Source organism: Daktulosphaira vitifoliae, unplaced genomic scaffold (genome assembly GCF_025091365.1).
Source record: "Daktulosphaira vitifoliae isolate Bord-2020 unplaced genomic scaffold, ASM2509136v1 Scaffold_4, whole genome shotgun sequence".
In the NCBI taxonomy this organism is placed as follows: domain Eukaryota; kingdom Metazoa; phylum Arthropoda; class Insecta; order Hemiptera; family Phylloxeridae; genus Daktulosphaira; species Daktulosphaira vitifoliae.
In genome coordinates this window covers 18,319,390-18,332,032 of record NW_026099575.1, presented here as the reverse complement: position 1 = coordinate 18,332,032, position 12,643 = coordinate 18,319,390, and the positions used below count along the sequence as shown (strand labels likewise).

The 12,643-nt window shown below is 28.1% G+C and overlaps 2 protein-coding genes across 2 annotated transcripts; both read right to left on the bottom strand.

Annotated features, from left to right (window-relative positions):
* Positions 1–5,769: 5,769 nt before the first annotated feature.
* LOC126906068 (transmembrane protein 258) lies at positions 5,770–12,564 on the bottom strand. Its single transcript, XM_050686320.1, has 2 exons — positions 12,396–12,564; positions 5,770–6,291 (listed from the first exon to the last, which is right to left on the bottom strand). Exon 2 carries the CDS (start codon positions 6,285–6,287, stop codon positions 6,045–6,047), a length of 243 nt encoding a protein of 80 aa, XP_050542277.1. The 5' UTR covers positions 6,288–6,291; positions 12,396–12,564; the 3' UTR covers positions 5,770–6,044.
* LOC126906066 (cell division control protein 6 homolog) lies at positions 10,730–12,389 on the bottom strand. The gene has a single exon (XM_050686314.1). The coding sequence runs from the start codon at positions 12,087–12,089 to the stop codon at positions 10,917–10,919; it is 1,173 nt and encodes a 390-aa protein (XP_050542271.1). The 5' UTR covers positions 12,090–12,389; the 3' UTR covers positions 10,730–10,916.
* Positions 12,565–12,643: the final 79 nt, after the last annotated feature.

The following is a 12,643-nucleotide window of genomic DNA, read 5'->3' as shown; positions in this document are numbered from 1 at the left end:
CCTGACTCACATTTTATTTTTTAAATTAAATCACTTTATTTTCATCTATTAAACAACCACCAATATGCATAACTTTAGTTTCTTAACCATATATATTTTATTTTTATCCATTTAAAAATTAATTAAAGTTTCACCTGTTCATATATAAGAGAAAATAATGAATAAAATTCAATTATCTCAACAGGGTCAGCATTCATTTTACATTGATAAAAAAAAATCTCTTTGAATTTGTGAAAATAGTTATAAAACGTTTTCAATAAACCTACATAAAAGAAATGGAGGAAATATGTACATAATAATGAATAATAATAAGCTGTAAAATTCTTATTCTCAATAAAAACATAAATTTATCAGTGGAATGATGATATTTTATTTTTTCATTTACATTCTTGAAATAATTACTGCAGGTCTAACATTAAGTGACTGATTCACAGATAATATATTTTTCTTTTCTCTAAATCTTTTTTTCATCCTTTATTCTTAATTTCTAATATTTTTCTCGTGATTATATAATAATTTATCGAACTTACTATAATGAATCCTACTAAAGATCCAAAATACAATCAGCAAAAATTACAAAAATTATATGGAAGGTTAAAAAAAACATTGTACTTATGTTAAAAAACCAATTCCTCAAGTATCATCGATTTACAATGAACCAATGACCATAGTCAAGAAATTAATAAAAAACAAAGTAAAATTATTTAATTTTATAGTTGACACCTAATATATACTTAATTCATCAATAAATACTTTGAAAACATTAGAAATGAATAATTTTAATTATCTATATGGAGAATGTGGGCGAAGTAACTTTTTAATTAATATAGTAGAATTTTTTTTTAATTTTTGAGGGTAATATCTTCAACTATAGTTGAAGATATTACCATTTATAATCATTTGACGTATTGTTAAAAAAGAAGTAGGTCATGTGAGAGTAAAGAAAACAAATGATAGTCACAAAAAAATACCTTCTCAGCTTCGCATCGAAGCTAATACTATATAATAAAATAATTTTAAAATGAATAAGAAATTTCTTCTCACGAGGGGCGATTACAGTAATGGGATCCTTGATCTTTATTGAAGCTATTGAATCTAAAAGAGATAAAAATCAAATGAGTAGAAAATTTTTTCCAACTTAAAAAGAATTAAGAAAAAAATGCATTGCCATAAGTGGGTTGGAACCTTGTACTCCACAAGTGATGGGAAGCAAGTATTACCGACTCCGCAACTGTACGTTGGATGATAAAAAAGACAATTTAAGCTGCTAGTTCAAATTTCAAAGATATTTTTCTCAACTTAAATAAGCAAAAAAATTTAAATAAGTATAACTTTCTATGCTATATCATATATATATATTTGATTTATATAATATTTATGGAAGTCAGTGTACTCCCTTTGTCAGGTATAATAAAATAAAATACAAAAAATTTTAACACAAAAATAGCATATTATTGAATACGGTAGTCATTTTCACCATGAAAACAAATCCAGAGGTCAAATTTTTTTTTTTAAATTAGAGTATATTATATAAGTTTTAATTTAAGATATATATAAAAGTATCAGTCTTTCCGGAACATTTTCAAAAGTTAAGTTGATAAAATTACTTTTTTATGCAAAAGTTGCCATATTGAAACCCTCCCTATGGGCAGGTAAAGGGTCAAATTTTCACAAAAATATATCAAATGATAGTGAAATACCTAAGGTATCTATAAAAAAAAATGATATTGATTTGTTCATTTTTAAAAAAATTATGGGAGTTGTAAGAAAAAAAATTGAAAAAATGTCAAAAACTACCGATTTTTAAAATTGTAATTTTTTTTCGGGATTTCCCCCATTTACGGGGAACGAGGTAATTCTTTTCAATTTTTGAGGGTAATATCTTCGACTAGATATAATTTGTGATCTTTTGACGTATTTTTCATTAAAATCGGTCCAGTGAGAGCTGAGATTGAAAGGTAACAGACACAAAAAAAAAATAAATAAAAAAAACACATCATAGTAAAATTAATACCTTCTCCGCTTGGCATCGAAGCTAATAAAACATGGTAAAAACTTTGACATTATAGATGGTCAAATTTTATTTTTTTGTTAGATACATATTTTTATTTAAATATTTACTATATATAGTGAGATTTAATAAGAAAATAATCGAAATGTAAAATTTTTTTTTTTGACAGCGTGTTGCTTTTGTTCCTCTATGATCATCGTTTAAATGACTTCAACTTTGGCGAGATTTAATCGATTTCGATTGCTGGACAGTATCAATCTGGAACTTTGGATATCTCGGAGGCAATTTTCCTTAATAGTTACTGAGAAGATTTCTTTAGTGGTCTTCTTCTTCAGCTTTTATAGGCCATTAAGGCCTATCACTGCTCCACACAGCCTCCTTCATTCCTCTCGATCATTTGCTACTTCTTCCGGGTTTTCAACCCCAAGTATCCTAAAAATCTGGTTGGGCTCGTCTATCCACCTTTTCTTCGGTCTTCCCAATGTTCTCTTGTCTTCTGGTTTCCAGTTAAGCGCATCCTTTATTATGTCATTCGATCTCCATACGTGTCCAAGCCAGCTCATTTTTCTTCCTTTAAGTGTTTGTATAATGTCCTCCTCTCCCAACAGGTCTTTAATTTTCTTATTGGATCTAATTTCATATTTACCTGTTTGATCATTTTTTTTGGGACCAAAAATGCGTTGTAGAAATTTTCTTTCTAGAACTTCTAGTTTTCTTTCGTCCCCTTTTGACGTTGGCCACGTTTCACATGCGCATAGAATTACTGGTCTACCTAAAACCTTGTGTAATCTCATTTTTGATTTTTTTGATAATACCTTGGACTTGAAAGTTTTCTGTAAGTAAAGTTTTGTCGGTGATAGGGTATCCTCTTGTTTTAAACCTACTGTTGTCTCGAATTATTCTAAGTAATAGTTTCCGAATTTGATTTTAAATCTTGATTCCTCAATGCATGCTATCACCATTTTGACTATTTCTGTTGGTATACCGAACTTTTCCATGCTTTTCCACAGTGATATTCTCTTGATAGAATCGTATGCCTGCTTAAAATCTATAAACAGTAGGTGTAATGGCTTATTGTACTCGTAATGTTTTTCTATTAACTGTCTTAGTGTAAACACGTGGTCAACTGTAGATTTTCCTGGTTTAAAGCCGCATTGGTATTCACCTACTATTTCTTTCGTATATGGTTTTAGTCTATTTAAGATAACATTTGATAATATTTTATAAGCTGCATTGCGATATATCCCTGTAATTATGACAGTCTTCTGGGTCACCTTTTTTTTATATGGTGCATATTACTGCTACCTTCCATTCTTCTGGTATCTGTTCTTGTTGCCATAATTTCTTAATTAGTTCCCACATATCATTAAAAATTAGTTCCCCTCCCTTTTTTATAAGTTCAGCTTCTATCGTGTCCTGACCTGGAACTTTGTTATTCTTTAACATTTCTATTGCTTCTTTAATTTCTTCCTTCCCTGGTAATAGTCTTCTATTATAATCTATCTGGTTCTTTTAGCTATACTGTCATAAACTCTTTCTAGTTGGTTGTAAAATTCTTATTTAGTTTGGTGCTCTTTATTCGCAGTTGGAGCATGACAGTTTATTACTGCAATGTTTCCCCATATACACTCCAACTGTAGGAGACAAATTCTTTCGCTATGTGCTATGAAGTTTCTTACAAATGGTAATATGTTGTTGTTTATTATAAACCCAACGCCATATTCATGGCTTTGACCACAACTATAGAATATAGTTGCGTCACGAAGTTTAATGTTCCCTACATTCGTCCATCTGATCTCTTGTATGGCTACTATATCGCATAGATATCTCTTCAGTGAGGATAGTACTGTCGTCATTACTCCTGCTGCATACATCGTACGTACATTCCATGTCCATAAACTAAACTTTTGCAATTTATTTTTCATCTGAGACTTTGCTATGTTTTGTTTCGGAACCAAGTTGTTTTTATGAGTTGGGCGGTTAGCCCTACGTAAACCCCCATTAATGCAGGGCCCAAGTTTTGAAGGATTTCTCCTCTCTCCTTATTGGTTACATTACTGGAACCAGCGAGGGGCTATTGCGATGTTTTCCACACCAGGCGATGGGAGCGCCACTTTCCCTACGCCATTACCTACTGGAATCGTCCACCTGGGACTTTCTACCAGTAGAATCTCGGGACCCCGGGTTCGCTACGCCCATAGTACTAATTGCTTAGTATCCACTAAGGAATCCTTAGTAGTCCAACGAGAAAAAAATCTCAAATTTAAAGCCGACCTCCTGAGCTCACATTAAATCATCACTGCGAAAAGATTATTATTTTACCATTGTTTTCATGTCGTTAGCTTAACGCGTATCATGCAAATATAAATTTATTATTCTATAAATTCAAAATAAACTTTTTAAAAAAAAGTTGAATACTGTTGTTCGCATATTATTGTACAAATAAAAAAATTCCAAAATAAAATCACGTATGTTATAATTTCTCATTTTATTTATCGTATAAAAAGCGTTTATTATGAATTGAATAGAAGTCATACAAATTTTCCATGTATTAACAATATTTAACAATTCATTACATATAATTAATTAAGAAATTTTAGTATATTAGGTCACTTGTTTACGCCCTATTAAATTCTCATATCGTTTTTAAAATAAATACAAACACATTAGTAATTTATAAAATGAAAATTGATATTGTCACGAATCAGTTCGTTAAAAGGTTATGTTATAAAATGTATTTACACAAAAGGATAAATGTTTTAATTTATTATATGTATAATAATGTAATGTATTATGTGTTTGTGAAAATGTAGTGCCAGTTTATATATACATAATGTTATATATATAACATTATTTTATTTGATTTCTATTTAACGAGAAAAAATTAATACTTGTTTGATTATTAACTATGATTATTATTTAATTAATATTTAACTCTATACGTACAACTTACAATTGGTAATTTTTATACAAATGAAAAAATATCTCAACCATTTTTCACTGAATCGACTATATATTTTTATCTTGAGTTAGTTATGTTTAAATCTAATTACTTTAAAAGAAAAGATAAATAAGTTTATGTATATCTTAAACTATTGTCCACTGTTAACTGATAACTATTTTGTGCTCACTTAAATTGACTAGAATGTAGGCATATTGCAACAGTTGAACTATAACTTCTTTTTGATTAAACCTAATATTATAATTTTTTTTAAAGTTGATAGGAAATTTTATAAGGATTTAAAAATGTAATTTTTATCATAACTAAAAACTGATATGATTGCGGTTCTTCTTCTTCCTCGACTTAATCCCAACTACTTGGAGTCGGCCACCCTTATCCTAAACTTCCACTTGACACGATCTCCCACATCATCTACTCGGTTAATAGTAAAAAAATGCAAAAAACTAACATTTTCGTTTAGTATAATAACGTTTATAATAACCACGATATTTTTGTAAAAATTCTTTCTAATTTTAAAAATAAGTGACCCAAACCTAAATAATTTTTAATTATTAACATAGTTAATTTTTAAAAGTAACTTGCGCAACAATTTATTATTGTAAATATGAATTGACGTACAACACATGTGTAAATCAAATTAACTTCTATTTTATTAGTTTAAAAAATGTGAGTATAGTATTCTGATACTGTAGAATTAAAATTAAAATTAATAATAATATTGAAATTGATATGGTATCTTCTATATTAAACTTAAAATAAGAATAATAATCTAATAGGTATAAACTATAACTGAAGATTTATTATATTTTTGAATTTTATTATATTGAAAAAATAATCTTATTTTTAAAGACTTTATGTGCACATCTTTTTTTTATTCAACAACAATTTATTTATAAAAATACTCATAATAATTAAATTTAAGTATTTAGTAATTCATCTAAGTAGTGAGAATATGTATTATTTTACATTATCAAAGATAGAATTAATTAATTCTTTTATAATAATACATATACATATACATTAGGCATTTAATAATTCAAATATAATGATTATTTAAAAATTTATTTATAGTTATACATATATTCCAACCCACAACAACAGGAACAGTAGGCCAAAACCAGTAAATAATGATGCTACAAAAGAAATAGTTAGTTCTTTTTTCAAGCTTCTTGTATACTTTGTTCCAGTGACTTCATACACAAAAAACCATGCTGTGAAGAAAACCCCAATACTCATTAACAGCAATGTGAGATGAGGATATATGGTCGGACTTACTGGTGATACATAACGTTTATACAACACTGATGATGTCATATTTCTAAAAACACACAAATAATTAATAAATTAATTATAATTATAAGTTACTACTATCTTGATTATATGATAAAAATTAGTTATAATCAACTAAAAATTTGGACATATATAAAATGTAAAATAAAATTTTTACACTAAACTTAATAAAATGTTAGAAATATCTTTTAGGCAATTTAAAAACTGAGTTGATATTTCCCAAGTGATTAAATGGATACAAGTCCAAGTGAGAGAACTTGGTAGGACTTAATTACTTAACTAAACAATTAATATCCCTAAATTTAAGAAGTAACAAGAAAAATAATTTTTTATAATCCTAATTTTTATGCAGTCAACATAGCTCAGTTGGAAAATTAATTATGTCTCATTGTCTAGAAAACACCAGAGTTTATTCCATTGTGTAAGTTAATGTTATAAGTGTTTTCTCCAAAACTCTCTAACCAACATTATGGGTTATCCTGAAGTTACTTAAAAGTAATATTTTCAGAAAGTCTCATAACTCATAACATAGTGTTGACTCCCCCATAAGTTAGGTCTGTAAAAAAAAAAAAAAAAATATAAATATAAATAAAATAATAGCACTTCTCTGTGGAAGAGGATAAAAGTACTTATACAGCCCTCAGACAGCCATAAGAGGTGACTACTTAGGCTGTAGTAATAGTTGGGAAAAGTGACATAATTATATTCGTAAAATTAATTTTCGAGAAAAAGTATTGAAAGTAGTAAGTACCTATGCATCACAAGTAGAATGTGATGAAATAAACAAGGAAGTGTTTTGGAGAGAGATGGATAAGGTGAATACTTGATAATGAGGATACAATGATAGGTGGAGATATGAATGAACATGTCAGTAATGAGAGAAGATATAAATGAGTACATAGAGGGTATGGTTTTAATAAAAAGAATGGAGCTGGAGAAAGAATCTTGGATTTCACAGTATCATATATTTTGCTGTGGTTAATACTTATTTTAGAAAGAGGGAAGAACATTGTACAACGTATAAGAAATGAAGTAATAGATAACATATTATTTATTTTATGTGGAAGTGTGAGAGATTATTAAGTTATACCAAGCAAGAGTGTAACTACACAACATAGACTGATAGTAATAGACTTGTGGTATAGTGGGAAGAGAGTATAGAAAACAGAAAAAACACAGGAGGAGAATTGAAGATCAGGTGGTGGAAATTGAAAAGGGAAAAAGAAAAAGCTATTAAAAGAGAGGGCGGTGTAGAATGTTTAGGGAGTCTAGGGATAAATGATATGTGGTACTAGTTGTGTAAAGAATACTGCAAAGATTATTGTGAAAGTAGGACTAAAATGCCAGGAAACAAGGAAACCTGGTGGTGGGATGAGGACTTTCAAAATAACAGAGAATAAGAAAAAGCAGTTTAATGTATGGTAGAAGAGCAAATGAAGAGGAGATTGGATGGAGTAGACACGCTTGTGTAAAGAAGTCAAGTGTGTAGTAAGTAAAGGGTAGTTTAAGAGATATGATGAGTTGTATGATAGGCTAGAAACAAAAGAAGGTGAAAAAGAAATGATGATAAGAGGGTGCTATTGAGTGATTTGGGTGTGAAAGAAAGATGATGAGTATTTTAAAAATTATTGAATGAGGAGTATCCAAAAGAAACATTAGATGTTATCTCGTGGAAAGAGGGACTGGTAGATTTAATTAGTGAGAAAGAGGTATGAGAGGCTATGGTATCAATGAAAAAGAATAAAACAGTAGAATGATGATTAAAGGATCTTTTTATGATGGTGTACTGAGAGAGGTATTAAAATGGATAATAAAGAGTAAAAAAAATAAAAGAGTCCCAAAAAGGTCCATTAATATAATAGAAGATATGCATAATGGCACTTGTAACAGGGTAAAAAGCGTAGGAGGAGTTACAGAAGGTTTTAGGGTAAAAGTAGCAGTGTACCAAGGTTTTGCTTTAAGCTCTTACTTATTTTCCATAGTGATGGATGAAATTACTAGAGAAATACAAGGAGAGGTGCCATGGTGCATGTTGTTCGCTAACAATATAGTGTTAACAGGAGAAAATAGGGAAGATATTAATCAAAGGCTAGAGGTGTGGAGTTCAACTGAAGAAAATGGTTAAAGAATAAGTAGGAGTATATAAAGTACGAGTTTGACAAAGGAGAATACGAAGTGGGTGAAATGAGATCAGTAGCATTAAGAAAGGACGTGATTGGAGAGATGAAAAGTTTTAAGTATTTAAGATCAAATGTGATATTGACAAGGATGTAAAACACTAAATATAAGCGGGTGGATGAAGTGGAGAGAAGCGTATGGTATATTTTGCGATAACAGAATTCCAATGAGGCTGAATGGTATGTTGAATAAAACTATAGTGAGACCAGCTATGATGTATGGTTCAGTGTTTTGCGGGTGACAAGAAAGTAAAGCAGAGAATAAGTGTAGCAGTGATAAGATGGATGGATAAGTGGAGTGGCTAGAGAAGATAGAATAAAAAACGAACATATAAGAGGCAGTATAGGTGTAGCGTCAATCATGGATAAAATAAACTTAGATGGCTTGATCATGTCATGAGGAAAAAGGAATTGGTAGCTATAAGAACAATAAAATGGATATAAAATATGATTAATTGTCTAGAGTGTTTTCTCATAAGTTGGAGAAAAACAATAGTTTTACATTAATATTAGATATCTGGACAGATTTTCAAGTGTAAGTTATATTGGTGTTATGATACATCATAAAGTATAGTATAAAAGTGCAAAATATCTTTTAATAATAGTTCAAAAGTTGTTATTGACTAATCATTCTCTTATTATTAAGTTAACAAAACATATGTGTTTCCATTTAAAAAACTTAATTTGAAACTACTTAAAAGGGGAGAAAGAAAGGTGAGGAAAAAGAAGAATTTATATAGTAACACTATAATATTATTCAATTGATAATGTCAATAGACTACTTTTTAAAAATTTATTTTATGTAGTTAAAAAACAACAATATTAAAGAATGCAGCACTAAATAAATAATAAAAAAATCGAACTACAGTGACAAATATATTATCTATAATAATAAATTTATTTTCTACAAAGTTATTATTTTTGATTATATTTAAACATATAACCATGAAATTATAATAATTTATTTTCAGTGACAAGTTATACCAGTAAAAATGCTCACTAATTACTGCCATCATATCAATTAATTAACACAGAACATCAGATTAGATGCTTGTAGTGATGTAAAATTACTGTAACGTTTTTTGAGAATTTTCTTGATTTCTTTTTTTTTATATTTTACAATGGTATTAAATTTGCTAACAAGTAAAAAATAGGCGACTTTTAAATTTATCTACTTAGTAATGAATAATTTGATCAATAGAACTTAGAGATATAGTACTTTAAATAAAAGTTAACCTATTATCCAATTTTGTGTTTTAAAGTTTACAAATGCTTTGGAATTATATTTGGAAGTAAACAAATTTATACTTGATGGACAAATTAAGCCTAATTAACAGTAATTACATTGAACATTTTTAACTAAAATTGTTTGATTTATTATATTTAGTCTTTGAACAACAAATGAAGCATTAAGAAATAAAAAAAACTCTGGGAAGTTATAAATATACAAAAACTTTAAGCTATAGACATTTTTTTTGCCTCAAATATTTCTTAAAGATTTTGTTATCAAGTAACTATTAACAAAGTAAATGATTATTTTTACATCATACATTACTTAACATAATTTTCAAGTTTGATTAAATTTTTTTTAAGAAATTATTTAATTCTTCTACTTTTTTATACATACATTTTTCTGTAGTAATTTACAGAAGAATATTTTCAAGAACATTCCCGTTATTGAGAATATTCTTTTGTTACAGCATTATATACATGAGATAATCAATTTAATTTATCAGTTATGTTGAATTGGCAAAGCTTTAAGGATAGGAATATAACATGCATAGTATTTAAAAACTGATTGATTATCTAGTTCAGTGATCGGCAACCGGCGGCCCGCGGGGCTATTGAATACGGCCCGCTTTAAATTCTAAATCGACTAATTTAATTGAATATCATTTTGTATAAATATAATTGAACGTTGCGTTTTTGGTACGGGTATTTTATATAAGTCATATTATTATTTTAAGTTTTAGATAGTATTTTTTTGCATAATAAATAATGTAATTATAAATTTTTTTTTTTTATCTGGCCCGCGAACTCTTTTTAATTTGTAAATGTGGCCCGAGAATTAAAAAAGGTTGCCGACCACTGATCTAGTTAAAACGCTATCAATAAACTTTGTAAGTGTATAAGAGCTAACAATACTATTTAAATCTGAGAAATAATAAACATTTCTAAATTATTCAACATTATAAGATATTTATGTTGTTTTTCTTATGAATTTAAAAATAGGAAACGTCTAATAACTTTACCTTTCAAAAATTATTAATATTATAAACAAAAATTGAATAACTAGCATATCATTGTATTTATTTGATTAAAAAAAATGTACAAATAAATTAATAAGTTATATAAATAAAAAAACTTATACACAAAATCAATAAAAAATTTGATAGTCAGCTAAAATATACAGTTTTTACATAAATGATCAATTGTAAATCTCATAGTTTGAATTTTAGTTAAATTTTACTATTTATCATATTAATGTTTTATCATTCAAAATATCAACTAAAATTTGTTTATCGTGAAGAATATCATTAACTTCATTTTTATCCCAAAGCATTATTACTTTTGAGAGTCTATTAGCACACTGTCCTTGAATTTTTATTATACCCCTGGTTTCCAACAAAGAACACATAGTTATGAAATCACTTAAATCTCTTTCTTGAATATTTCTTTTTATGCAGATTTTTTTGTAAATATCATATAATTTTCCTATAGTAATAACTTGATTTTTCTTACAAGGCGCTAATAATAAAAGAAGTGCACATATTACTATTTCTTGCTGTAGTGGAAGTTTTTCAGTATTTTCATCATTAGTATCAAGAGCACTTGATGTAGAATAAACATTATTTAATACTGCCATAACATCAGTTAAACCAATCTTTTTTTCAATTTTTTCCTCAGCTAGTTCAATAACTCGCCGTGTGACATCTAATGCATACCTTACATCTCCTCGAAATGAAGCAATTTTAGCTGCCAAAAGTTGAATTGCATTAGTAGGAAAAACATCCATAACTTCTGAATTATTTAATCGATGAGATATAATATTGGCTAGTTCTGATTTGGTATATGGTGGAAAGTTAAGTAATTCTGGTTGTAAGGAAATTTTTGATTTAAGCATAGGTAACAAACGATCTGTAAGATCTAATGAATTAGCAATACCTATAACTACCAAATTAGAATTATGAATAGATGGCCATTCAAATATTTGATACAGTATTGATTGATTTTTAGTTGACAATTGATCTACTTCATCCAAAACTAGTAAAACTGATTTATGTTTGGTTTTTAAATATTTTTCAATGGCTATGATACAGTTTCTTTGAACAGTACAGCCTAATTTTAATATTTCAGCTATTTTAGCATATACTTGACTAGCAGATTTTATCATACCACAATTAACATATACAATATTTAAATTTTTGATAATTACTTCACTTTCAAATAAAGACTTTAATGAAACAGTTTTACCAGTACCTGGTGGTCCCGATATGTACATAGATGAGGAAATATGATCATCGATATGCTTTTGTAAAAATGATCTCAAGCATTCAATTTGCTCTTCTCGACCAGGTAATGAGTCTGTATAACCGTTGTGCAAGTTTAACAATGCTGTTCCAAAGCAAGATTTATTATTAAGAGCCATTCTATGAAAAAACAATTTCTACGCAGCGAAGATATGGAAACAAATTTTCTTAAGTAAAAAATTTTTATTTAAGTCGATAAAACTATTACTTTTTAACGATATCATTAATATAATAGTTAATATAAATCAAAATACTGATGAATAATAAAATTCAATGAATTTTTTATGTTTATAAGAACGCTAACGAGTTAACATAACATGCATGGTTAAGTGTATCAAAAATTGAGATGTTAACGTTAAATTAATTATACAATAATAGTTAAATTAATTGAATCAATTTATATCCTTAAAATAAATTTCGTTTACCTTAGTACCCCTTTTTCGCGGGCTTGTAGTGATGACAATGGAGAATGAGCAAAGAGCAGATAGAATTGGTCGGCGTTTTTGTTGCATAAGCTGTATAGGTAAATATTAACGTTATCCCGGTAGTATGTTTGTCAACGTCACAACTTGTAGTTAGAAACGGAATGATTTACGTACTTCATAAGATAAGAACTTAGTACCAGCTTATATTTTCATAACAACAACAAAAACAAAATGAAAAATTGAACCGA